The 26,430-nt window shown below is 40.6% G+C and overlaps 1 protein-coding gene across 7 annotated transcripts in view; it reads left to right on the forward strand.

The window, feature by feature from the left end:
- GRIA3 (glutamate ionotropic receptor AMPA type subunit 3) overlaps positions 1-26,430 on the forward strand; it is a 143,755-nt gene that overhangs the window by 66,647 nt on the left and 50,678 nt on the right. For 6 of the 7 annotated variants that reach the window (XR_007628348.1, XM_050310922.1, XM_050310921.1 and 3 more), the window contains exons 5-10: positions 14,547-14,600; positions 16,037-16,198; positions 19,656-19,823; positions 22,453-22,557; positions 23,895-24,002; positions 25,158-25,364. Coding sequence is in view for 6 of the 7 variants with exons in the window: in XM_050310922.1 (XP_050166879.1) it covers positions 14,547-14,600; positions 16,037-16,198; positions 19,656-19,823; positions 22,453-22,557; positions 23,895-24,002; positions 25,158-25,364 (804 nt within the window). In the remaining variant the exon portion in view is untranslated. The other variant, XM_050310924.1, reaches the window with a different exon arrangement.

A 26,430-nucleotide genomic window follows, 5' to 3' on the forward strand; every position in this document is an offset into this window, starting at 1 on the left:
GAAGATTGACATGGGCTGCCTCAGCCAGCTGCCTTTCCATTCCTCTCCCTTTTTTGGCCTCCTAAGAGTACATCTTTAAAGGTCAACCCTCCCATCACCCCACTGTGAGTGATGTGATTCCTCCCTCCCAAGTCACTGGGACTGTGTGGCACCTGTCATTTAATTGTCTTAGGGACAACAGCAGCATTTGCCAGTGACCCTGGATTTCAGAGGCTTAAATAGAACTTATCCAAGAACAAAAGTCATGGCAGAAATAAACAGACTGTAAACCACTGAACAGTCTATACACGCCCTGAGTTTGCTGTCAGACTTTTGGGCTCTTGGCCAGGCCATTCAGCAAAGCTTGTCAGTTCTCTGCTCCAGAAACGGTGCACATGGCTCTGTTAGGGCTTGGGTTAAATAAGAGTGACCTGTTTTCCTGTATCAGGCTGGTCAGTGTGTGCAGTTCTCTTCCTTTGATGCTTTTTTCAACCAGTTCAGACCAGGGTATGCCTCTCTTCCAAAAGTTCAGGCTTATCTAAAGACAAATACACATCTGAGGATTTTCTTCAGAGACTCCAGGTTGTTCTGGAATATTCTGTACCTTCCTCCAGCAATGTACAGACATGTCAGTCAGTGACCTTGAGTATTCCATAGGCCTTTAGTACAGATGCTAAATCTGTATGTTCCTATGTTTCCAAGATCTGTAGCCCATCATATGAAGTATTTCTCTTTTCAGAGCTGGCTGGTACCCAGCTTTTCCCAGCTGTAGATATAAGGTAGAGGAAAGAGGGCACCTCAGCTCCTACTCTGCCTGAGTAACCTGTTCTGTGCCAAATTTCACTCTGCAGGCACATCTGTTTTCATTCCCCATTCAGAAAATTTTGTGATGGGCCTTGTATTTTGTTCTAGAGGTGGAAACCCTGCTTAAATCTCTTCAGCTGCAGAGTAAGGGGAAGCAGAGGGATTAATAGTTATTCTCAAGTTGCCATCTGTTTGTTCACTTGCCCTATAGTTCTATAACCACTGAGCATGTGGATCTATATCCTTCCTTGCACAACAAAACTATATCCAATTTAATCATCTAGTGGTCTCTCAGGCATACAGATAGCAACACTTATGTCATGCAAAATTCATAAGCTCCCCACACTTCTTGTCCCTTGATGCTAAAATATTCTGTATTCCTTCACAGATAGATACAAAATTTTGTTCTCATAAACAGAAGAACATTTTCTTCTGAGAGCTAACAGTAAGCTTTAGCCTGTTCAACCGTGTATTTAGAGACATGTTTTTGAGTTAAGAAGTATGTTTCTCTTATTCCCAGGATAATAAGCTGTATTTCAGACTAGAGTGGCTTTATGTCCATTTAGAAGAAAATCTCCCGAGGGAAAATGAGGAGGGAGAAACTCCATTCAGGATCAAAATGGTGAAACTTTACAAAAGACCTGTTTGTTCCAGAGACTGCATGCTTTTATCAAAAGGACACTATCTCCAAACATAGTCATAAAGGTTAGGCTCCAAGGAAATATCTGTATTGAGTGAAGGCACCTCACAAAGCAGAAGCAATATTACAGTAGAGAATGCAGTGCCCAAAGTTTTACAATGATAGCCAGACTGTCAAAGATGACTTAAAGTGAAGCATCTGTAGGATTATGAAGGGTAATCTGATTGAGTGAACTCTGTCCTGAGCAAGCACTGACTGTGACTTGACCTTCGAGTCTGAAATTTTGAGATTAGGAAGATGGTGTGCAGGTTCTCAGTACAGCCACAGCTGCCTCTCTCTGCAGAGCTGCTCAGATCTCAGAGGAGTGTGCTCACTGCACAACAGCTTTCACATTGAGGGTGTCGTAAGAATAAACACAAAACCATGGTATTCGGTTGACCAGCAGTCATTAAAAATAACAAGCAATAAGGAAAAATGTAATTGAAAAAAATCAACACTGCTGTCATGTAAACGTCCTGCTTTAAGTGTTGGGTTATAAACAGTCTGGTGGGGGTTTGCCTGTGTTCTCTGCAGCAATTTAAAACATAACTGCCTGCAAACACAGTGGGACACTTGAAGCAGGAGCAGAGCTATGAGTAGCTGTAGCTTCTGCTTTGCTTTTGAACCCCAGTAATGCCATGTCATCTGAAGGTACCACAGCACAGAGCACACCCTCCAGAGCAGTTGTGTCCCTGCTGCTTTCTCCAGGACTTGCTGCCATGGTTGTGTCAGAGTTGGATTTTATCCTCTGTCTGAAGCTGTGTAGAGCAGAGAAGGGGGTTCAGCTGAGGCTCCAAAAGAGTATCTGCTATGTACAGTGTTGTGTAACATCACTCTGAAACTGGTACAGTTCATTTTTACATTTCCAATGAACTAGAAACTTAAAATTTAGGACATATCTTCTTTAGATACCCATGAGTATTGTTGAAACCAGGATCTAAAGCAGAATGAAAGGTCACTTTTTTCCCTTCATATCCAGAGTTTCAGCAGCTCACAAGTCCATATGGGCATGTGGGGAGGAAAGGGGAAGTACTTCGGTTAGTCACCCTCAGGACTGTAACCAGAGGAATGGTAAGTAAAAAATGGGTATATGTCAAAAGTGACAGCTTTATCTGCCTGAAGGACCTGTTCCTGTCAGCTGTGAAACTCGTATAGGGCAGGAGATGGACTGGTAAAGCAGAGAAAAGTAACATCTTGGGTTAATCTGCCCCACAAATAGCACATTTCACACATACCTGAGGAGAGAATTTCTAGCTTGTAAATAGGAATGTCTCTCCAAGGCCATCATCCAGACTTCATAAAACAACAGAGGTTCCAAATGACAGGAATTTAACAGAGTATTAGTCATCCTGCAGAATGGCTGAGGTAATGGCACACAAAGCTTAAAAGTGTTCAAAAGACATTAAAGTGTGGTTTTAAATGTATCTGATCAGTAATAATAATAATTAATACAAAAAATGTCTCACTGTTGATGTGGAAGCTGCTGTACGTAGAAGATCTCTGCCAAGCAACTCTGGTTTCTTATGCCAGGGGCATACGAATCTGAAATCACCATTAGAGTTTTTATTTTTCTGTGATAGTAGTAATTACTCATTTTATGTTTTATGATAATTCAGGGGATATAAATGCACACACCAATGCACACATGCATCTGCTTTTAATGTTTTGCATATTTTTACCACAACATTTGTAGTATGCACTTATGCAGTTCCAGTCATCTTTATATGGCAGCCTCTGCATTGCCTTTAAAACGTACAGAGAACCAGAATCTCTGCTCAGCTACACTGCTCCAAGTAGAGAGTCAACCATTATCCTGAACATTATCCTGGAGACAATATTTAAATTGATGCCAGGGTGCTCATACAGAGACTGTATTTGCTTTGAACTTCAGTTAATAGGTAGCTGTAAAAGCACAATTTGCTGCACAGTTCACCTTTCTTTGCAGCTTTTGAGTGCACAGAAATAGTGCATGTGTTTGCCCTGAGCAAGTGCTCTGAGGGTCCCACTCCTTATTTAGCCTGTGTCCACACTGCCTGAGCTGTTCCTGCAGCTGGCACTAATTGTTACCCTTGTTGACAGTCTCGGGAGAAAAGTTGAGCCTGAGGGCCATTGGCAGAAGCCTCTCACTCCCTCTTTTGATGTATTCTGGAAGCAGATGTACACAGTGATGCTTCTCTGTACCTGGATGTACCTGGACTGGGGGGAGAGGGTTTGGTCTTTCATTAGCTGTACAGGTATTTTTTATTCACACCAAGTCTTTTAAAGTATTTGAGGGAAAGGGAGAGCTGGCTAAAATTTGCTCAGCTTGAGATCTTCTGAGGTTTTTGTCCCACTATGTTTGTCCATCTCTGCATCCCTAATAGCTCTGGGAATCTTTGTCGCCTCTTGTAAGCCCCTGGCTGATTTTGAAATCCCTCGCTCACTCATCTCTTCCAGGTTTTAAAAATCAGTGTTTTATAGAAGCTGCTTTGTTTCAGTTATGGCGTTTAATGTGGTTCTTTCTTCTCCGTGTAAAGGATAAACCCTTTCATCTTAGCAGACATTACCTTAATTTCTGCATCTGTCTCTCAAATAGTTTAATGCTTGAAACTCTGCTTCTAACCAAAGGCTTTCCTTAATTAGTTTCCAAGGCAACCAACCATCTTGGCGACAATTCAGATGAACCAACTGCAGGGAGAGGAAGGAAATACACTATCAAAATGAATAGTAATAGCACAATACCACTGTGCAAACAGGCGTTGTACATCACCAGAGACAGCGCGGTAGTTCTGGTGTCTCATCAGTTCATTTACAAGGGAAGAAGTCCCAACTCAGTAAAAGAAAAGCTGCACAAGAGTGTATGTCTTTTTTCCCAGCTGACTAGGCTGGGATTAATGGCTTCAGTGTGATATGAATCACGTATCAGGGGCAGGAAAAGAACCACAGGGACTTTTAGGGTCCTTCATGCACCAAGGTGTTCCCACGTGCATTTCGTCGAGCGCTGTTACCCTGCAGTTCAAACACAAGATTTTCAAAGTGGGGGCCACCCCCCTGGGCTCTTTTAGCCCAGATGCTGGTGGTGCAGGATGCAAGACCCTGGCAATTCCCAGCTACAGTCTTGCAGGGAGAAGTCCCTAAACATGAGGTGCAGAGGTGTGACCCAGAGCTGTGGTACATTTGTTCTGGGCTACAGATGGGTTTGGATCAGGCCATTCTATGGCAAAATACCATCCCAGTGCACATCTCTCACTGCTTGTAATTGCACATTCATGCAGGATTCCTACTTCTTATCCCACCCTCTTACATGTGCAATTCCACTGGCCTCTGGGGATCAGATTAAAGCCTGGGGCAGCCTGGGCTAAATTTATGAAGAATCAGGCCCTGTAAGTCATCAACTCAACTCAAATACAAACTTATCCCACAGTATCCAACCAGTAAGCTGAAAAACAACATAACAATTTTAGAGGAAGGTAATGTTCCCAGGCTTAAGAAAAACCCATGTTGCTAAATTAAATTTATTTGTGTCAAACCATGGCTGTGCATGTGAAGGTATAATGGTGTGTGTACTACTGGAAGCTTGTTCTTCCAAAACATGTAATGAATAAAATTATCAACAATAAATATAGACCCTTAAAAATACCCCAGGTATCTTCTGTACTGGGAGAAGGCATGTGAAGAATCAGAAAAGAAAAAGATTGATGTGACTTTATTACCTGATATGAGTAAAACAGCCTCCCCTGCTGCATAAACTAAATCTAGTAAAAATAAATTAACTCTTCGTAATCTTTTTCAGTTCATGGTTTATGCACCAAGTTATGTGGGGAATATTGCAGAGTGCTGTTTATAGTGAAGCAGAATAAACCTTTCAGACTCCTTCAAAGCATTGAAAAACCCAAATAGAGTGCAATTCCAGTCACAGTAAAATGCCATTTATAATAAAAAGTATAAGAAAAAGTAGCCTTGTTTTTCCTGGAGGAGGTTGCATGGACTTTTTTTTCTTAATTTTGTAGGGCATTTGAAAAGGAAAGGAAATGCTTAAAAGGAGAAAAAAAAAAAAGAATGGTTACTATTCAGTATTTTTGGTCTGCTTGAAGGCAGTGCTCTGCAGCACAAAACCCCTTCCAGAAGATTCTCATGTGAGCATTGGGACTGAATTACTGCGACACTTCTGGGTTATATCCAAATAATGGTTTGAAGTGATCCTGACATGCAGTAATGGTTTATATAAGCAGAATTCTTTTTCCAAGGACTGTTGTTCAATTCCAGGGAATGATATGGGATTTTACTCTGACATGCTGATGGGAAGTATGGAGAAAATGGGAAATTTGTGTAAATTTTTTTTAAATGACAACATGGGACTCAGTTTACCTAATTTCTTCCCCTCTGCCCCCAGTGGATATACATCCCTCCATATTTTAAGCAGCCATGACTGAAGAAGTTTTGTGTACCCTGTGGGATATGGAGAGAGGAAATGAACATTGTTTATGTTTGTCTGTGATTGCAAGGGTGTGCTCTTAGGAATGTTCCAAGGATGTTGTCAGTACCAGTTTCATGGTACTGAAAGCCAAAAGGGACAGTTCCATATCTCCTGTGTCACAGGGATCGGGCACACGATGCAAAGGCCACTAAAGAACCGCTTTTTACTGGTGTGGAGTGGAGACACCATCAAAAGGATTTGTGACTCCTGCAGAAGTTTTGGAAAACTAGGAATAAATGTAAAATGACTGTTATTAACAGTCTTTGTGACTGTGGCTTTAGGTGTTGTGAAGCATGCTAAGGTGGAAGCTGTTTTTGATGGTACTGATTTTGATATACCTGATACGGACCTGTAGGAAAGAGAGCGTATGTGAAGTTGGAAATGAGGATGTTATTGTGGTGGGACCATGTTACATGGGATTGGAGCTGGTTGCACTGCAGATTGAAGGAAGTTTAACCATGAATGTTGCTATGGAAAGCAGCCTTTCTGTGATTCCTGTGAGATTTAAAGTCTCCATGTGAAATTTTAGGTGAAATTTCAGATTTCGGAAGAACTTCAGATTTCACAGAGGCTTCAGAAAGTACCAGAACTTCTGTGAAATTATCTCAGATGTAACTTAGATCACTCTATTATGAATCATTTCCAAGGGAGTGTATTTCTCAAAGAATATAGTAGAACTGCGTAGACAAAATATTATCTCCTTCTTAAAATTACATAGCTATGGAAATCACTGCTGCAGAGTAACATATGTAAATAGTTGTTTGCTTCCCTTGAGAATATCTTGGCAAAATAAGAGGCAAAGGTCTCAGCAATTTTGAGTATCCTTTTCATATGCTACGAAGAATTTTTGTTGTGGTTGTAACAGCCACTTATATCTGATCTTGTTTTTCGTGAAATACCTTCAAGTAATGAAGGGTAGCTTAAGTTTTGATTGTTTTTGACACAAAGGTCTTTGTATTGAAGGACGTGACTTGTGAAGAGAGATGCAGTCCTGAGAGGTACAGGGCTGTTCTCGTCTGTCTAAGCAAAGAAGAAATTTTTGGTAGAAAGAAAAGCTTATTTAAGGAATTTTGTTCAGCTTAAAGGGTGAATAACTGTGATTATGAATGTCAGTTAACAGGAATCATCAAACTCTTCCATGTCCTCCAAGGTCTGATGTTTTACAGTAGAATATGTCCTTTAACAATAGTTTTGCCAACAGATGAGTTAATCTGACAATATTGCTAAGTCACATCAAGGAAAATCAATTTAGGAAAAATTTTTCAGGGCACAGAAAATTCACAGAAAATTTTGTCATCACAGGGAAAGAAATTAGGAGAAAGTATCATGCCCTCAGAACCGATGTTGCAGTTTGTGATATTTTTCTGAAGTAATTTCTAATGTAACCTTTTATGCACAAATTAAATGCGTATTCCACTACACAATCTTCAATCAGCAAATGTCAGATTAGTTATGAGAAAAGAAGGTTTAGCCATATGGAGGGAGAATGAAGCACAATACAGCTTTCAGATGTTGCATTTAATTACCCTCCAAGGACTAACATGCTCAACCATCATCTGGAGATGGCCTTAAAGGCAGAATTTCACTCTTGATGTGACTATCATCAGGGAAAGAGGCAAGGGAGAGAGGGGCACAAGAAGGGGACCAGAGGGGGAAAAGCTTTAATGAAATGCTGGCTGAGGCATCTCAGATCCCTGCTTCCACCATGCACATTTTTCTCTCCTCCTTCTAGGAGATTCCGGTTCTCTAGGAGAGTCTCTCCCATGAGAAATACACTGCGGAACAGCCAAAAGCTGTTTGAAGAATGTTTTATAAGCCCAAACAAATGATCTTGATACTGTTCTGCAGAGAAAAGTGAGATTTGGGTTATGAGGTGTAGTCACGAATGTATAAGTTGGTAATTGCACGGAAGTAAAATCCTTAGGTCCATATACTGCACAAAAATACAAAATACACCAGTTGGGACCGTGTATGGATTTGTGGCATTCCCTAAAGGGCATGAAGACTCTTGAAATGGTGATGAATTAATCTCAGCTATCTCTGCAGTTATTTTTGTCTGCAACAAATAATATGTGTGTGGAATCTTCATCTTAATATTTAATACATTCTTCATTTAATATTTAACTCAAATTTAATCTAGTACTCATTCTTCATATAAATGAAATCATTGTTTACTGCATATTTTACAGCATCACAATCCCTGGTGGCCACATTCCCATCCCATTAATACTAAGTGAAGAAATAAATCGCTGTCCCTGGGTTTGCACTACAGTTACAGTCAGGAAGTTTTGATGCTTTGTGAGGGAAGCTCCTTCTGCTGAATGTGGAAATGGTTTTGTCTCTGTGGAATTAAAGGCAGGACAGGCAGCACTTGTTTGGCAGTGACAGACCACCTCTAGCTGGGACGTAGCCTTTGCCACCATGAGATTGTGGTTCCTTTGCAACCTCATATATTGGCGTTAGTGTTGTTGGTGTGATAGAAAGAGACAAAATCAGGACCCCCAAAAAAGGGGGGATTTTTTTACAAATTTACTGAGGGAAGATTGAACTTTGTCTAGTGTTTATAATCCTCAAAGGGAATTCGCTCTTTCTTCAGGTGCTTGTGTGTAAATTGGAAAACTGGCGAGTGGGCTCTGCAAGCTTACGTAAAATTGAGCTACTGAGGTTACAGTGGATCTTATTTCTGCTGTGGCATCTGATTAGATGGCAAAAATCCTGTTCACATTTCAGGAGAACTTTTATTTTCTACTCTCCTCCTGTTTATCCTACTACTGTCTGGAAAATTGACATGAGAAAAGGCGACCTGTGCAAAGTAAACATAGTGAGGAATGATTATGTTCTGCTGTCAAGTGTTGTTGCACCTTTACTCCTATGGAAATGCTGTAGAAGGTACCTGCATTGCTGTTAAGGGTGCACTGACCCCAGAGAACTGCAGTGCCATTGCTGCAGACCCCATGGGCAGCTCCCCCGCTGCAGGAAGGGTCTGCAGGAGTGGGAGGGAGGTAGGGGAGAGGATTCTGTTTTCCAGCTCAAGAGTTTCATCAATTTCTCCTTCTCCTGAGTGGTAGAAACAGAGCTGAGATGCAGTGCTTTGCAGGTGCCACTCAAGAGAAGTTAAATATCTTGCTAACATAATGACAACTTTTTGGGCCTTGGCTTTGGCTTTCATTGGATGGTCACCCTGATATTCTGTTCCTCTCCTTTCTTAAGTGTGTCCTGAGGACCGAATTAGCCAGTGCCACTGGTCCAATAGGGTGCTGCATCCCAGGGATTGCTGTTTTCAATCATGCAATCCAATATCAGGTAGGAGCTGCTCAGATCTGAGATAAGCTTGAAGTAACTCTACTTTCATAACAGAAATCCTATCAATTGGGGTAGAAGCTAGAAAACACCTGACCTGATACCCAGGTGAGAAGGCAATGTGCTCCACAACAATTTAGGCTTGCCAGACAGTCGTTACTGTGCTTGATATCCCTCTGTTCCCATGAAGTGCAATCAACACTGATAGCTGATCGTGACAATACTGTTAAATTTTTTTTAGCCCTCAGTCCATTTATCTGTTTTGCTTGTTTGCTGCTGGAAAGAAAGAAAGAATTGTGCCATCACTTCTGACATTTTCTCCCTGCTTTGAAGGCAAAGGTGTCATAATTTTATGTCTATAGCAAGGTTTAAAGGCACGTTACTGTTCAGCTGCAGGTAGCTAAGCTCTTCTGTCCTCAGAAATGTGCACATATACTTAAAAATCAGTAGATTGGGTTTTTTTCCTGAATGTGGGCTTTTTGCAACAATGGAATCCAAAATTATGCACAACTAACCTCAACAAAGACAATAAGATCCTTTTTTTACTCTGAGTTTATAGGAAATCTCATTTTTCTTACTACTGTCTTTTTAAAACATAGGAAAGAAGAACTCCAGAGTTCTACCCTGCCTTGTTCCCAGAGAGGGTCAAAATGGAAAGACACGTTACAGCAGGTCAGATCTCTGCCTGTCATTCCATTAAAGTGGCATATTTCTGCCGCTTGTCTGGTATGAAAAGCACAGTAAAAATCTCCAGACTTTCTTTGTGGCAATACTGCCTGTCAGCATCAGTGTGTTATGGAAGATCTAATAGACTCATAAAATATCATGGTTTTGAGCTGTGCATGAGGTGGTCTGTACATTTGTGATCTAGTTTTTTTCTTTCTTTTCTCATTTGTAAATAAAGGGTGATAAATAACTTTGATTAAACGGACTAAACTGACCAGATGGCAGTGGATTCAAATGAAGATGAGCTCCTAACAGGTATTAATTGGACATGGTGGTTTTCCTTTTACTGCTGCCAAAGTCATGATAGCTCCCTCCCTCAGTAAAAGTGCAGGCATATCCTCTTAGCTTGTATTTTTCAATGACTCTTTAAAATCAAAGCCCACAGAGGCAGGAAGGTGGATTTGAAAGTGACTGAACTGCTGGGCTTAGAGGGTTGTGATCAGCAAGACAGAGGCCAGCTGGAGGCTGTTCAGTATTTGGAGTACCCTAAGGGTGCTGGGGCTAATACTGTTTAACCTCTCTTTAAGTGAACTGAAGGTTGTGGGCTGGAGTGCAGTCTCAGCAAGTTGGCAGATGATACCAAATTGGGAGGAGTTTGGTACACCAGGTAGTTGTGCTGCAGTACTTGGACAGGATGATGAAGTGGACAGAGAGGAACCTCATGAAGTTCAACAAAAGGAAGTACAAAGCCCTGCACCTGGGAAGAATAACCCCATGCACCAGTACAGAGGCTTCCTGGCTGGAAAGCAGCTCTGCAGAGAAGGATCTTGGGGTCCTGGCACTCAGGTTGACCACAAGCCAGCACTGCAGTGTCACAGCAAAGAAGGCCAAGAACATGCCAGGCTGCACTGTATTAGCATGGTCAGCAGGTCAACAGAGTGACCCTTCCCCTCTGCTCTGCAGTGGTGAGGCCACATCTGAAGTGCCATGTACAGTTCTGGGCTCACCAGTGCAGCAAAGACATGGGCATCCAGGAATAAGTCCAGGGAAGGGGCCATATGGCCATTAAGGGACTGGAACATCTGACTGACAAAGAAAAGCTGAGAGAACTTGGGTTGCATTGCTGCATGGCCTGGAGAGGAGAAAGCTCAAAGCAATGTTGTGTGCAAATACCTGATAGGAAGGAGTGAAGACGTTCGAGTCAGGCTTTTCTTACAGAGTGTCTCTGAGTTTCAGGGTCTCATCAATGCCCAGTGAGGGTGGTCAGACACTGAAACAGGCTGCCTAAAGAGCTTGTGGAATCTGTCTTGGGGATGTTCAAACCTGACTGGACATGGTCCTGAGCAGCCTGCTCTTGCTGCCCCTACTTTGAGCTTGTGGATTGGAACAGACAATTCCTAGAGACCTCTGCCAGCCTCACCTGTTCTGTGATTTCCTTCATCTGTAAACGAAAAGTTTTACGAATCAGAGACAGACCACTGATATTTTTAAAAGACAAACTAGGACTGCTCATTCCCACCTACCAGACTTGAATGTTCTTGCATTGCTTGATTTCTTTTGAGTCCACAGGGTCTTGTCATTCGTTAGCTCATCCTTACCTTGCCTGTGGTCTGCTACTATTGCTCACCTACACACTTTGTTCTTACCATCTTAGTTCATCACTGAGTCCTTGGAGAAATATTCATTTCTTTGATTTTTCATGCCTTTACTTTCATCTAAGAGTTCACCAGTCTCCTTGTAATGTTTTCTTCATCCTTAACCCCAGTATTTAATTTTCATGGCCTAAAAACCCAGATCCATGTTCTAGACCAGGAACTACCTGTGCTTGTAATTTGACTAGGAAATAAGTCAAAAGATAATGCAGCAATTGTGACGTTAATATGAAAGTTATTCTGCTTCTTCTTCATTGTCCTTCCTCTTAGGTGTTGTGGTCTTTGAACTGTAAGCCTGGTGTTGGCCAGCAAATTTTACTTTTATTTTGAAAGCAGATACATTTTAATTATGTTCCCTCTAGATATTCTCTTAATTAATTGAAAATATCCAAAGAATTAATTAAAAATATAAACTTTGATTCTATATCAAACCTGACATTATGATCTTTTTATCTACAAAGCAAGAATTACGTGGGATCAGAAATCTGAATTATTCATGATGGTTTCCAGCCATTTTTTTCCTTCCTCCTTTGTTCAGTGTAAAACCTTATAAGCTTTTCTTTCAGTCAAGGTGAAAGCAATATTAAGACTCGGAAGTCAAACTTAGGAAAGACATGTAGCTCTCTGAAATCCTTGCCCTGTAATCCTGGCTTTCTATTCACCACCACTATTCAATATCCCACTTTCTGTATAAGCTTCACAATATATCAGCAGCTGATGAGATTTATTTGTTATACTCCTGTTTTCCTTCTTCATAAAGAAGCTTTATCCATCCCTTCACTCCCCTAGGAGTAACACGTCTGTGATTGTTTCTGCTGGGCTCGCTAATCCAGCAGCTCCCTTCGACTTGCTGGGCAGTTGGTAGAGGGTGGAAAGTGAGGGAGGAGTAGAGTTGTACTTGTTAAGATTTAGGACTGCAATGTAGTGTGTAGTGAATTTTAAAAACATTGTTAAGATCCAGTTCAATGGTTATGAGCTAACACGGTTGGTTGTGTGAGTAGAAATGCTGGCAGGTCACTTCTGAAAGATGCTCTGTGAATTAAGGCTTGAATGTTGAACCTCTCTAAGGGACTAAACTGAATTATTTCTGGTCATTTTGAAGACATGACAACAGATGAGACAGAAGTTGAGTCCAATCTATGCTAATGAACCCTACATTTCCTATTTGCATTATTGCTCCTGATGCCTGTAGGAGCTCCATGTATGTTTTTCTTACAGCCTCTGACTTCGTCTGTGGTGATATTTTTCTCCTAAATAAACACATTTCTGTGTAGGAATGTAAAAGCTTTCTTATTTGTTATTAAGGTTAAAACCACAAAGAGTATTGTTGTTCTTAAATAAGTTCTTTGTCTCTAACCTGCCTTTAAGGTGAAATTAAAACACAGAGAATTCAGTATGCAAATAGCATGCACACCAGATGATCTGAAGAAAGCCTGCACATTTCCATGGAAAACAAATGTGAGTGTAGGAAAGCAGATGCTTTCTACCAGCAAAGTGTACATACAGTTCTCCAGAGGACCTTAACAGCAATTTATTTTCAGACTACTGGAAGTATGCAAATTCCTACAGAATTAAATGTGAATTTAAAAGAAATGGCGCCTATTAAGGACAATACTACCCAAAGAGGCAATTGGGAACTTAATAATTTAATCAAGAACTTGAACAGGCTCAGCCATATATCTAAAGTCAGTGACTCAAATGTCATCTGTTTTTAGCAAGTGGTCATGTTGAAAAGATGTCTTTTTAAAGTATGGCATTTGGAGTGTTTTTCTGTGACCGTGGACAAGTATGTTTGTATGGTGTGTATAGATTTTCAGATGATTCTCCATCAAAGAGCATCATCTGCTCACTTGAGCTGCTCATAGGATGTGGTCAGTGATACACTTGTGTGTATCACCAGCATTATGTTGGCTATTTTGGAACCAGCAGTTCTGGGTAAGATGGGTTATGTCCTGACACACATGGAAGCACCACAATTGTAATTCTTACTGCTGGATGTTGTTGCACCTGATGGCTGCAGGACTGGATGGATGTTACTGAGATTACCATCTGAAGGCAAGGGCTGGGTCCCACGTGCAGTGGCATAGCCTTGCACAAAGGGATTGCTGGTGAGGCAGCAGCCAGCTGAGTAGACATGGGAGATATGTTTGGTTTTGTTCTTTATGCAAAAGCACAGTATTCCTAAAGTGGGGATGAGCACACAGGATGGCAGAGTTCAGGCTTGCCAGACAGTGTTGCCTCCACTCCTCCCCCGTGACCCTCACAGAATCCACCTGCTCCGTTCATCCTACTGCCTTTTTGTCTCTTAGCAATTCCATTTAATGACTGTTTGTACAGAGAGATGACCAAATGGGGTCAGGGAGAGCAGGAGATGTTGTTTAGTGGGTTGTGCCACATAGCATTTAGTAGAAATTTTGACAAAACATATAAGGTCAGATGTGTCCATTTAGATGCACTGGAAGTGACAAGTTCTCAGGCCTTTTGAAAGCTGTGAAAAGGCAATGAAGGTCACTGCTTATAACTTTAGGAATTTGAATTTAAACATTCATGTATGACAAGGCTTGGCCAGGGTGGTCATGGCAGGAAACTCCCTGTACAACCTGGAGCCCACCCACCCAAACATGAGTGGCTGGGCTGTGTCCTCTGCCTCTCACACACTCCACAAACAAGGGGCAAAGTAAACAGGAGTTTGGTGAGTGGGTGGGTATAGTATTACCTCATTTCAGAGCAGAAATACTTGAACTGATAACTAAAATCGATCTGGCCAGCAGGGAAGACACACAAGAGTGAGTGTTCCGGGTAAGGTCATCTCTGCAAGCGGAGTCTCCCCAGCCTTGTGAGTTTTACTCTTTTTTTCTCTGCCCGTGTGTTTTAAAAACAGAACCTGCTACATCATGTCCGTGGATTGAGCATAAAGGATTACCAGTGTTGTTCATTCTCTGGCTGTTTTCCACTGGTTGAGAGTCATTTTCTTACAGTTGAATAATGTGTAATTTTTTTCTTCACACAGGTTGTAGTCCTCGGCAAACATTCTAGAGGCTATCACTACATGTTAGCTAACCTGGTAAGAACTTTTCTTCATGACAAGTGTTAGAGAGTAATATATTCTGTTCAGGTTGTGGCAACTTTAATCAGGAAGTGGAAATGCATGGATGAGGTCTTAGATTTTGAGAAATTACTTCAGTAAATACTAGAACTGGTATTTCATTTTTACTCATTTATGGTCTTTCTTTTGTCTGAGAATCTCATATCCTCTACCAGTTTTAAAATAATAATTTAATTGTATGCTTTGCACTAATTTCTGTCCTCATAAACTAGATGCTTGTGACTGTAATCTTCTGTGTAACATACTTTATATTTAAGCACTCCAGGAAAAATAATTGTAGCATATTTGTGTATAAGTGGTAAAAAGCTGCAAATTAGAACAATTCCATCAACTAAACCAGCCAGGCTGTTTAGTTTTTCTTTTGTATTTCAGTTGTGCCTTTGTATGTGCTGACCTACCAGGAAGAGGCAGTACAGTTTTATCTGTATCAGAGCTTCTTCTGTTGTAGGATTGACTTTCAGGGACTTCTGTGATGCCTTTGAAACACCATCTGTTTAAGTTCCTTATAAACATCTCGTATTGTAATCCTGCAGGAAGACTCAGTTTTGGGTTCTGTGTCTACTGTGATTGGAAAAATGTTTTTCCAAAACTCACACTTTCTAGTTAGCAACGCTACTTACTCAAAGGTTTTCTATATCCGTGTTTTGGTGTGATTAAAGCAGAAAAGACAAATTTTAAATTACCCTTATTTAGTATAAGTGCTGTCTGACTTAAAGATGTGTCATTTTGCATTATAAGAACCAGTCATGACCTCGCTGATTAGTGTGTGCAGAGAAATACAGAGGTTCTTATTCTGGTTTGCCTTTTAGCATGTGTAACCATTGACATTCAGATAAACATGACTGCAATCAAGTCATACTAATCAGAAAGACTCCAATTTACTGCCTCAGGTATAAATAACAACAGAGTGGGAGAGAATCATCCCGTTCTGTTTGCAAGTGAAATGCTAAGTAAGTGATGCTATGATGGAGAATTGCCTGGCAAGAGGTGTGTGCTTTGCCTCCACAGAACAGTTGAGTGTCAAGTGGTTTTCTGCTCCCAGCCCTGAACCTTCACTTGCACTTTTGCTGTACGAATGGGATTTGAGGTCTTTGACCAGTTTTATCATGTTGAGGACGACAGAGGAAATAATAACTTCAGGTTTCCCCCCAGTTTTCTTCCTGACTGGCAAACATTATGTACCACATTGCCACAATCCAACAGGGCAGTTTTCTACTGAAAGAACAAAAAGATGTTTTAAATGCTATTCAGTGTCTCCTTGATAGAATATTTTCAGCTAACAAGAGGGACATTAATCCATTTCTTTTGTGCTACACTTGTAGCAGGTATAACTGAGCCAAAGAAAAGGGACTTTGGATGACAATGATTCTTGTTTCCTACGTGTGTCCTCCCAGGGTTTCACAGACATTGTTCTGGAGAGAGTAATGCATGGAGGTGCCAACATTACTGGATTCCAGATTGTTAATAATGAAAACCCAATGGTTCAACAGTTTCTACAGCGCTGGGTGAGGCTTGATGAAAGGGAATTCCCTGAAGCCAAAAACTCACCATTAAAGGTATTTATTTTAACCTGACAGTGATGACGATGATATGCTTTTAACAATTATTTGTGACTTTTTAACCTCAGATATTTGCATATGTATGATACAGACCCCTGATTAGAATATATTGCAACATTCACTGCCTTTCCAGAAGAAAGAAGCAGAGGCTGGTAGTCAGACACAAGTGCCCACCATGCTGGGAGTGCCTAAGAGGCAAAGGCTTGGTCTTGCAAATCCTGTCATTGTGCAGTAGATATTTGACTTGAGTTTCTTGAGTTAGTCTTGGGGTGGGTGTGGGGGCTAGTTAGGTTAGGGTTTACATGCAAACTGTGGATTACTAGTGCATTTAAATGGTAATAGAAAATTTCATGTGCAAAATGAAGTAGCTCTAGATTCACTGAGAAGCCACTGCTACCTCTAGTCACTGCTGACAGTTGCCCTCCTAATCTAACCCTGTATTTTGCACCTCTGTCCTTTACTTAAATAGTCTGGCCATTATATCTGCAACCAATAAAATTTTTCAATTTTTTTTTTGAATGGAAGTCCCAGGTTCACCAAAACTGTCATAGAGTGAGTGAAGTAAATGCAGTTCTTATTAGGAGTCTGGCAACCTGTTACTATCTCCCCCTGATCTTTTTGTGCCTCAGCATCTCCATAGTAGAGATGCTGTTGACTGTCCAGTCAAGGAGTGCATCAGGGATACTCTATCCAGGCATGGAAATCATGAAATCTTATAGGACCACTGCATATTACTAATATTCCTATTATGTTCCTTCTATCTCTTCCTCTTTTGGTGAAGATTGTTCTTTTTCAACAATATCCAATGGTGAATGGATATTGGTCTGGTGGTAGATGAGAAGACCTTAAATTCTGTCACTCCCAGAAGTCCATTCAGGGAAACCTAAGAACCACAGCCATGGTTAGACAGTTCATGTCTTTCCTGTTAATTTGGGAGGGACACATGCAAATTGATGAACAGATTTGGAATTCAAAATTACTTTGATAAACTGGAGTCATGTCTTGGTATTAGTAAGACAAAATTCAGGAAAGCATTAAAATAATACATAGGGAGGAAAAATCTGTTTCAGTCCCATGCATGGAGGGTTACCAGGGCAGGTGGAAGTGCTGGGTTTGAATACAGACACAACAGGAACCAGTCCCAAGGTTCTGCTGCTTCTGACAGTGCCATTAGGAGATCCACCTTTCCATCCCTGGGAGCATGGGAGTTCTGTGAGGGAGGAAAATTATCTTAATCCCATCCCACAGCTTTGGTGGGTATTTCAGAGGAAGCAGAGAAAGGGAAACAGAGGCCCTCAAAACCCAGATTAGTGTATTGTTGCTTGTGGATTAGGACCTAGTCCTGTTTTCTAAAGCTTCCTAGCAGTGATGCAGAAGTGAAGATAAGTATCATACAAATCTTAAAAGCTCTGAAATATATAAAGTTAACCTGAGAAAATTTTATTCCACTTGAAAGCAATTTACCTTGAGGGAATAATTATTCTCTCTCCTTAGAAAAGATTCTTAAGTATATGGTACAAACACAAAGATTACATTACCTTTCCACAAATGTATCGCTCATTATAGAAATGTGCACAGTATTTGTCAATCAGACAAAAAGCATACTTAAAAATTGATGTACAGTATTTTTGATTAGGAAATAAAATTGCCTAGAGATTAAAGCCCTGATGTTTAATTTATTCTGTATTTTATCAGCCTTTCCCTTCTTTCTCTCTTTTTTTCTCTTTGCATGCTCATGCATTTATAAGTAGAATTCAAATAAAGTAGAAAATTAGATAGCTCTTTTGGCATGACTTGGAAGGGACTGCATTAAGGTTACTGACAATTGACGCAGTCTGCTGAAAAAATTATCAGTGTGTAAGTTTTATGTAGTGCTAGATTGGACAGCTATTACAAGATTTTTTTTTTTTTAATACAAGAACAAATGTCTTAAAAACACTGTCTGGTTCTGTATCGTTGCATGGATTGTGACGTATAACCTATGTTAACTTTTTTTCTAAAAGAGGAGAGAGTGATCATTGCAAAGCATCCTTTACAGTCAGGGCAGGAACCACCACACACACTCTGTAAGGGTTTCTACACTGCTGTTGTTCAAAGCTCAGTAACAATGCCTGCTGTATAACATTTTTCACACCTTTGCACTCTTTTTTATCAGATACAAGTCTCTTGATCTGCACGTGCAGACGCCTCACTCTGTGCAGAATTCACAAGGGCTTATATCAAACTGAAAGATAACACACAGTTATAAGAAATGCAGACCTTCAGTTGTGCTATCCTGCCCTACAGGATAGAATTAACTTCTGAATATAATAAATCTTATCCACAAAGAGAGAATCAGAACAAGCAGTTGAAACTTGGATTTCTGCCTTTGTAACTCGTGCATGGGCAGCATGTCCTCTGACCCTCCTTGGTTGGCAGGGTCTCTGTGGTACCACAGGCTGCCAAAAGAAGGGCAGGAGCACCAGTACACACAGACCCCTCTTACATTCTGCTTTTCTCCTCTTCATCCTCTTAAAAACACTGGGGAAATAAGAGGGATCAGTTACAAGGGGTTTGAAATCTGGTCTTACACACTGAGCACTTTTGGTTGCTCTCAGTAGGTTATGTACACAGACCCTGAAGTTAGAGGTGTAATGCCAGTGAAACCCAGAAATGTCACATGCAAAGTCCAGGAGGGACAAACTTTCAGACAAACACATAAATGTGGGGAAAATGTGGAAAAAAACCCCCCACTTCCATAACATTTCCTAGGTGATACTAAATTTATAGCACTGGGGGTGTCACCAGATACGTGTGACAAGCAGTGGATGAAGTTGACAGCAACATGAACAAGTAAGTTCAGTTGTCTGGGGGTTTTGTTCAAGAGCTGCTGCTACACAGAGTTTACCACCCTCTGCAGATGTGCCATGGAGTAAGGGAAGGCAGGTGGGGAAATTACTGAAGAGATATAATGCCTAAAGTGTATTTTGTGATTGCTTGCCTGTATAGCTGTTTTCTAAGAAAACTAATCTGATCTACTTCTTGCCACAGATGCTACCTAATCAGAATTGTGATCCAAGCAGAAATGACTTATGTTAACTTCAGTTCAGAGCTGCCTTGGCAATCTTGTTAAAAACAAAAAAAATACTCCAAGAAAAAACCCACACATGAGCTTTTCTGTGGTAGCAGTATGGTCCAGCATGGAACTGCAGACTTTTGCACTAAACTCATTTAGATGAGCAAGTTTCCAATTAAATTGAAATTTTGTGCAACTGTAAACTGGTTTTGTTATTTTGCTGCCACACGTGCTATACAAAATATTTTAAATTTGTTAATTGAAATAAGATGAATTGTTAAACTACAAAAGCATGATTCTTGTAAGAGTGTTCTAACAAAGAGGAGGACTTCACCTGACACACCTGGGGCAATTTTAAGACGGCAGTTTGTCACCATCCTTTCTCTGCACCGATTGCAGTACACATCTGCACTGACCCACGATGCAGTCCTGGTCATAGCTGAGGCTTTCCGCTACCTCCGAAGGCAGCGTGTGGATGTCTCCAGGAGAGGCAGTGCTGGAGACTGCCTGGCTAACCCTGCAGTGCCCTGGAGCCAAGGAATTGACATCGAGAGAGCGCTGAAAATGGTAAGGGCAATTCTCCTGGTTAATGAATGTGTGTGTTCCACAGCAGCAGCAGTGGGACCGTGCTTGTGTCCTGCTCCATGTACACAGAGCTCCTGCTCTCACACAGACAGCTGCAGCTCCTCAGGGGGAGGATTTTTCACTCTTCTTATGCTGCTATTTGGTTAAAGCAAGTGACAACAAAGAAAATTGAATAATTTTATTTTTTTTTTTAGATACAAGAGACAAGAACTCTGCTTTTGATCTGGCTCAAATAACTCTCAAATAAACCTGTTAGAATTGACTATAGTAATGCAGACGTAGGGCTGGAGTGAGTAAAATCAGAATTAAGCCCATGTTAGGTGTAAACAAATCCTAGGTCAGCCTTCATACACTTGGCTTAATTACTGCTTTTTCTCAGTTACCAAATTGTAAGGATTATATCAGAAGGTTATAATGAATTGTGGACAGTTGTAATCAGATTATATTGCTCTTAGGAATGAGAGAGATGGTTCAGTCTCACATAAAAAGAGCCAGAGCTCTTTTTTATACCATGTTGTCACTTCCTAACTGCACATTCACTAAAGTAGTTAAAGAATTTGTACTGTTCATTTGAACTTAATTACAAGCAAAACATAGAACTCCTCTGAATGAGGTACAAGATATTCATGTCAATAGAGAAAACCAACACTTCTACAGGAGTCTCCCTTATTTAGGAGAATTTTAAAAAAAATAATAATATATATATATATATGTAAAAAGCCAAACTCTTGATTGGCAAAAAATGCAGAAGTTTGACTTTTAGCTGGTTGCCTTGTATTGTTTTAGCTTTTCAAAGTCATGCAAGTGAGCTTTATATACACCTCCAACAAGAACTACCCAAGATCATCCCACACTGCCTTCCAGTCCCCATCCTGTTCCATCATCCTCTTTCCTTCTGTTCAGACTGTGATCTCGAATCTTTGCTTCAGGGAAAAATAAAAACCACCTTTGATTTAACAGTGTTTCCTCTCCACTCTGTGGCATCAACTCAGATAAGAATATTTTGTTCTGAGCTATCCTTGAAATATCCATCCTGTGCCAGCAATGCCACACTACAGTCATGCTGCTGGTGAAAGAGAAATAGGCATTACTTGAGTCTTCTTCCATGCAGCCTTGAAAACTGTGCATGTCTTTGTTTCTGTAGCTGGTTCTAAGACATGAGGTCAGTGGCAGACAGTTTACCTGAGCAGATCTGGACACTTATAAACAGTCACTGTGTTTGTGATTTGCCTCCACGTGCTGCTACAGGAAGAGTTTCAGTCCTGGTGAGCCTTCCTGCCTCAGTGCAGCCAGGTTTTGCAAAGTGCTGAGTTTTCCCACCAAAGATAGAAACAAATTAAATTTGAAGTCCAGAGGTGTCCAGTGCACGAAGCTCATGTCTCAACGCCCATCAGGATGAAGCTGGTCTAACAAGCTCTGCTGGAACAGTCACTGCTGTGCTAAGGTAGCCAGGCAGCTTCCAGCAGGAGCCAAAAGCAGGCACAGCAACTCACATCTGGATGCAACTTCTGTGTCATCTACCCTACAAATGCATTTGCTCAGTCCACAGTTTATAAGACCTCTTAGAGTAGAATTTGGTTTTCAAAGTCCAATTCATCTCTCTAGCTTTCTGGAGATGAATAACTCACATTTTCTTCCAGCCCCCTGTAATGACATAAACTATTTTAAGAAAGGTTCAAATCCACTTAGTCTGAATCCAATATGTCAGTCTGAATTTGGCTCACTGGATAATTTGGGGTGGAATTTTGGTTATTTTATGTATCCTTGTCCACCATCTCTAAACTGTGAACAGCAGATCAGTCACCAGCCCTGAAGAGTTTGCCTTTGACTAGTCTAACCTCACTTCTTCCTGGAACTTCCACAGTTTTTGCTAAATATTAAAGCTAATTTACCCCCACTGAAGTTTGAGACTGTTACCACTAATGCCTGAGATGACAGCTTGTCGATGTTGATAAGTGATGTGAGTGAAAATACCTCATCCTTTAATACAGGGAAATAAGAAAGACTTTTTCTTTGAAATGAAGTACTTTATACTTCCCCTTTGGATGATTCATGTGAGTAGGCAATGCTAATGACTTACCGTCTGCACACCCATCCATCCCGACCGAGACCAAAATTCCATAAGCAGTAGAGACAATTGTCTGTGCTCATTCAGAGAAGACATTCATTCCTCTCCCCTGCCCTGGGACTGATCTTAAAATAAAGCACTTCCTGGAATGTGCTATGTCATTCTGCTCCGTACTGCAGATTGCTCTGTACCGTATTGTGAGAGGTTTGATGGCACTGAATTGTTGTTTGTGCCTCGCTGGTGCTCCGTGCTGCACCAGCGAACCCAGCGTGACCAAGCGTGGCAGGATCAGTCCTTCTTACATTTAACATGCCTGCAGCACTAATTTCACCTAAATGCAGCTCACTCTGCATCAGTGAGTAACCGAATGGGTTTGGACTGGGTTTGTTTTGAAGAGTATAACTGGCTGTGTCAAAAGCACTACCGGGCTCTTACATAGATAAAAACTGGGCTAGAGCAAGTGGGTTCCTACAAAATGTAACAGAGGGGGGAAAAATAAAGTGAATCTTTTATTAAAATGTTTTTCCTGTTTATTCCCTTAAGGTGCAAGTTCAAGGAATGACAGGGAACATTCAGTTTGACACCTATGGGCGGAGAATGAATTACACAATTGATGTGTATGAAATGAAAGCTGGTGGATCACGGAAGGTGAGTTCCAAGATGTGCATCCAGATTTCACACCCTCACAAATATTTATTCCAAGAAACTAATGAAACAAAAATACCATAGAGGCAGTGTAATAGCAGGGCCCTGAGAAACCCCCACTTTCTCTACTGTCTTCCCTATCCCAGGAACTTTGCTCTGTTCAGTTCCTGGACTAAACCACTCACCTTGCTTAATATTTTCATGGGTTTCCATGTCAACTTCAGACACAACTTCTTCCTTTAAAACCCTTCTGGAGATTTTCTGCTGCCAAACATAATATCTGCTGTCATACTCCTGTGCTCAGCTTTATCTTCTAAATTTTTTCAATCTTTCCTTCCCTAGTGCTTTAGGGCCACAGTGAAGCTGGAACCAGTGAAACCTTATGAAATTAACAGAAAATAAGTTTGGTTTTAGTTAGAATTTCCTACTCATAGTCATATCTTCTAAATAAATTGTAGATCCTAAGTAGGATAATTGCCTGGTTCTGTTTTATAAAAGAAGTTTAAGGCAGAATTTCAAAAATAATTGGGTAGACAGGGTCACAGAAGTACTGAGAGAGGAGTCTGCGTAGCTGAGTCTCTTAAATCCCCCTGATTTCACCTGGAGATAGGTACCTAACCTGCTTGGTCACCACTGAGACTCCTTAAACAATTCTGCACATGTTTGATAGCAAAATGCCTGTGGACATGGCCCAGCCACTCAGGTAGGTGTACAGTGCAGCCAACAGTGTTGCTTCTGTGTTGTGCAGAAATATAAAAACTAGTGTAACAGCCTAGTGATGTAGCCACAGCACCACGAAGGTCAGCACCAGCCAGCTGATAAACAGTCACCTCGTGCTCACAAAGGGGTTTGTGTCCTGTACTGAGGATAAAGCTGCTGTGCCTGCATTGCTAACAATGTCTGCATCTGCTCCAAAACCAGCTCAGGCAGGTCTGCAGGGGCTGTATTCACTGGCCAAACTGCAGCAGAATATGGATAAAAATTACAAAATCAGAGAATTTTATTCAGAATGCTGTGCAGTTTATTTTCATGTCTATAGTGTATTCTTATGCTGTGGAAACGTGGAAATTTATTCCACAAGCACCACGATTGATTGAGATAGCGAGAATTTAATATGTATTTTCAATTAGATTTGGCTTGTGCTTATTTGCTCTGGGGATTGAGAACATTGTTTCTTTAAGGAAATTACCTTAAAGCTAATGTGGTCCCTTAATGACATTAATGACCGTGTGTGAGAAATGTTACAAAGCCACATGTTTTGACAGTTTCTTTTACAAGTTCAGGTACCAGAGTCCTTTTGTAAAGGTATGTAATGAGGTAACAATCTCCTTTTTTTATAGGCTGGTTACTGGAATGAATATGAAAGATTTGTGCCAGCATTAGATCAGCTGCCCTCTAATGACACTTCATCTGTGGAGAACAGAACTATAGTAGTCACTACCATCTTGGTAAGTTTTATGTTCTTAGTGTGTTTGTGTTTAGGAAAAAAGACACATGGCTCCTGAGGTGTGTTAGACACCTTGCCAGGAGGCAGATGTTGAACACTGTGTGACTTCAAGTGACTGGAAAGTTCAGTGTCTCCCAGAGTTGTTCTGAGGGCTTGACCCTGCAAACTTCTCAGTCAGTTTGCTCACAGGAGGAGCTCACTGAGCTCACCGTCGTGTTTTGCTGCTTCCCAGACACTTGAACTCAATTAAATGCCTCGTGTAAGTGAAATTATTATGCATGTATGTAAATGACCACAGGCTGTGACCTCCCTGCTGTAGGGTCAAATCTTGCACCCCTCACTCAGGTACAGCTCCTGTAAACGCAACCCCTGTGGACTGAGTGAGGGTGGCACAATGAAGCCTGTAGAGAACTGGAACTGCTCTAGCACTGTGTGAAAAGCAGCCCATTCCTGTGCAATTCCAAAGGAGCAAAGCTCTTCCTGTGTCTCACGAGCAGCAGGACCTCCCAACGCCTCTACAGACCTGCTCTGTACAGTATTCATTGTGACTTTTGTGCCTGTGACAGTTCTGCTAAGCATGAGCCAATTTTATGCTATTTCCTGAAGCATTGTGTTTTATACTCCTATGGATTTAGCGAGATGTAACCAGCATTTCAGCTAGAATTTTCCAAGAAGGCTAAGGGAATTTAGTGACAAAAAAATTCTGCTGAGGATTTTAGCCTAGATTCCCTTAGGCTGCTTTGGAAATACCTCCATCAGAGCCCCATTCTAGATCACTGGGGCCCTAGAAAATTATGTTGATGGTACAGGTGGTGGGTATGTCAGTCCTTAAACACTAAAACCTGAATTATTACTGCAGTGATGCTATTTGACTGCCTGATCAGGCCTGCTCCTGCAAACAGAAGTGTAACTGTGTTTAAAAATCCTGCTGTCTTCAATGGGTTCATACTAGGAATGCAATCCATAATATTTGTGGCTGTAGGATCAGCCAAGGATTTTTAAACTGCAGAAGTCTGTCTTTCTAATTTTTGTACCAAAGCAGGAAATATTGTAAATACTTGCCAGTAATATAAAGGATAATAACAACTCTCATTGTGTGTGGTTTACAGCTGTATTTTACATTCATAGACTTTTGATCTTTACTTTTGTTTCAAAGGAATCACCATATGTAATGTATAAGAAAAACCATGAACAACTAGAAGGGAATGAGAGATATGAAGGATATTGTGTAGACTTAGCTTCTGAAATAGCAAAACATGTTGGAATAAAATACAAACTGTCAATTGTTGGAGATGGGAAATATGGAGCTAGGGACCCTGAGACTAAGATATGGAATGGCATGGTGGGTGAACTGGTCTATGGGGTAAGTTTCTCTTAACCTTCATTTTAATGTTCTTTATAAAAAGTTATGCTCAAAGTTAATAAACTGCAAAATAAAGATCATCTGTTTGAATACTACCTTTAAAATTCTAGATATTTCTTTGTAGAAATTTCTTTTTATAGTCTGCTTTTCTAATCGTTTCATTGCAGGAAAAAGTGTCACTTTTTTTTTCTGCCATTCTCCAAATCAAGAGTCCACAAAATGTTGAGAAGTAGCACTGGGCAAATTTCAAATTCTTGTTTAAAGCAGAATTTCCAGTTTGCCCTTCGTATTCTGCTTCTTCACATGCCACATCTCCTTTTTCTTTATCAGTCTCCTAAGTGCTGGGAGGGTGGCCCTCCCATTAAAAGTCTCATCTGTGAGTCTGGCCCTCTTTGGGTCACTGATGCTGGTTTGTGTTTGACCAGAGACTAAAGACTCAGTTAACCCCAAGGTGGTTTTTATCTTTTTTCTTTTTAAAACCTTGGTTTGGTTTTAAAAATCAACTGGCAGACAAAAAAAAAAAAAAAAAGCCTAATTCATTGCATTCCTCTTTATATTTCTATATTGGGTGTACATTGCTTTGTTTAGTAAGAACAAAAACAGTCCGGAATTGCCGTTTTAGAAACTTCTTTGAAAATGAGAATTTTGGAATACAGATAAACCAGATGGAAGGGGGGAGAAAATTGGCTCTGCAGAAAAGACTTTTCAAGCTGATATTTCATCTTTGCTTTTTTTTTTTTTGCCCCAAATGCTAATGAGATGATTTGTGATTCCGCCCAAATCTTTTTTACAGTTTATTTTTAACAAGCTTTCCTCTATTAAAAATATCTGAGCAGAAGCGAATATTTCAATTGCTTCCTTTTGTTCTGTGGCTGAGTGTAATTTCTAAAAGTCACCTCAAAATTTCCTTGGGATAATACATCATCATTCTTGCAAAATGTTTGGTGAGATAATTCTTTTCAAATGAAGCAGTCTTTTTAAAATAATTGCTAGATTTGCAAAAGTTTTCTTACTCTGGAGCAGTCAGTCCTGATGCCTTATTATATATGTGGTAGTCTCTTCAACC

This window comes from Myiozetetes cayanensis, unplaced genomic scaffold (genome assembly GCF_022539395.1).
Source record: "Myiozetetes cayanensis isolate MyiCay16 unplaced genomic scaffold, myiCay2020 scf15, whole genome shotgun sequence".
Taxonomy (NCBI): Eukaryota; Metazoa; Chordata; class Aves; order Passeriformes; family Tyrannidae; genus Myiozetetes; species Myiozetetes cayanensis.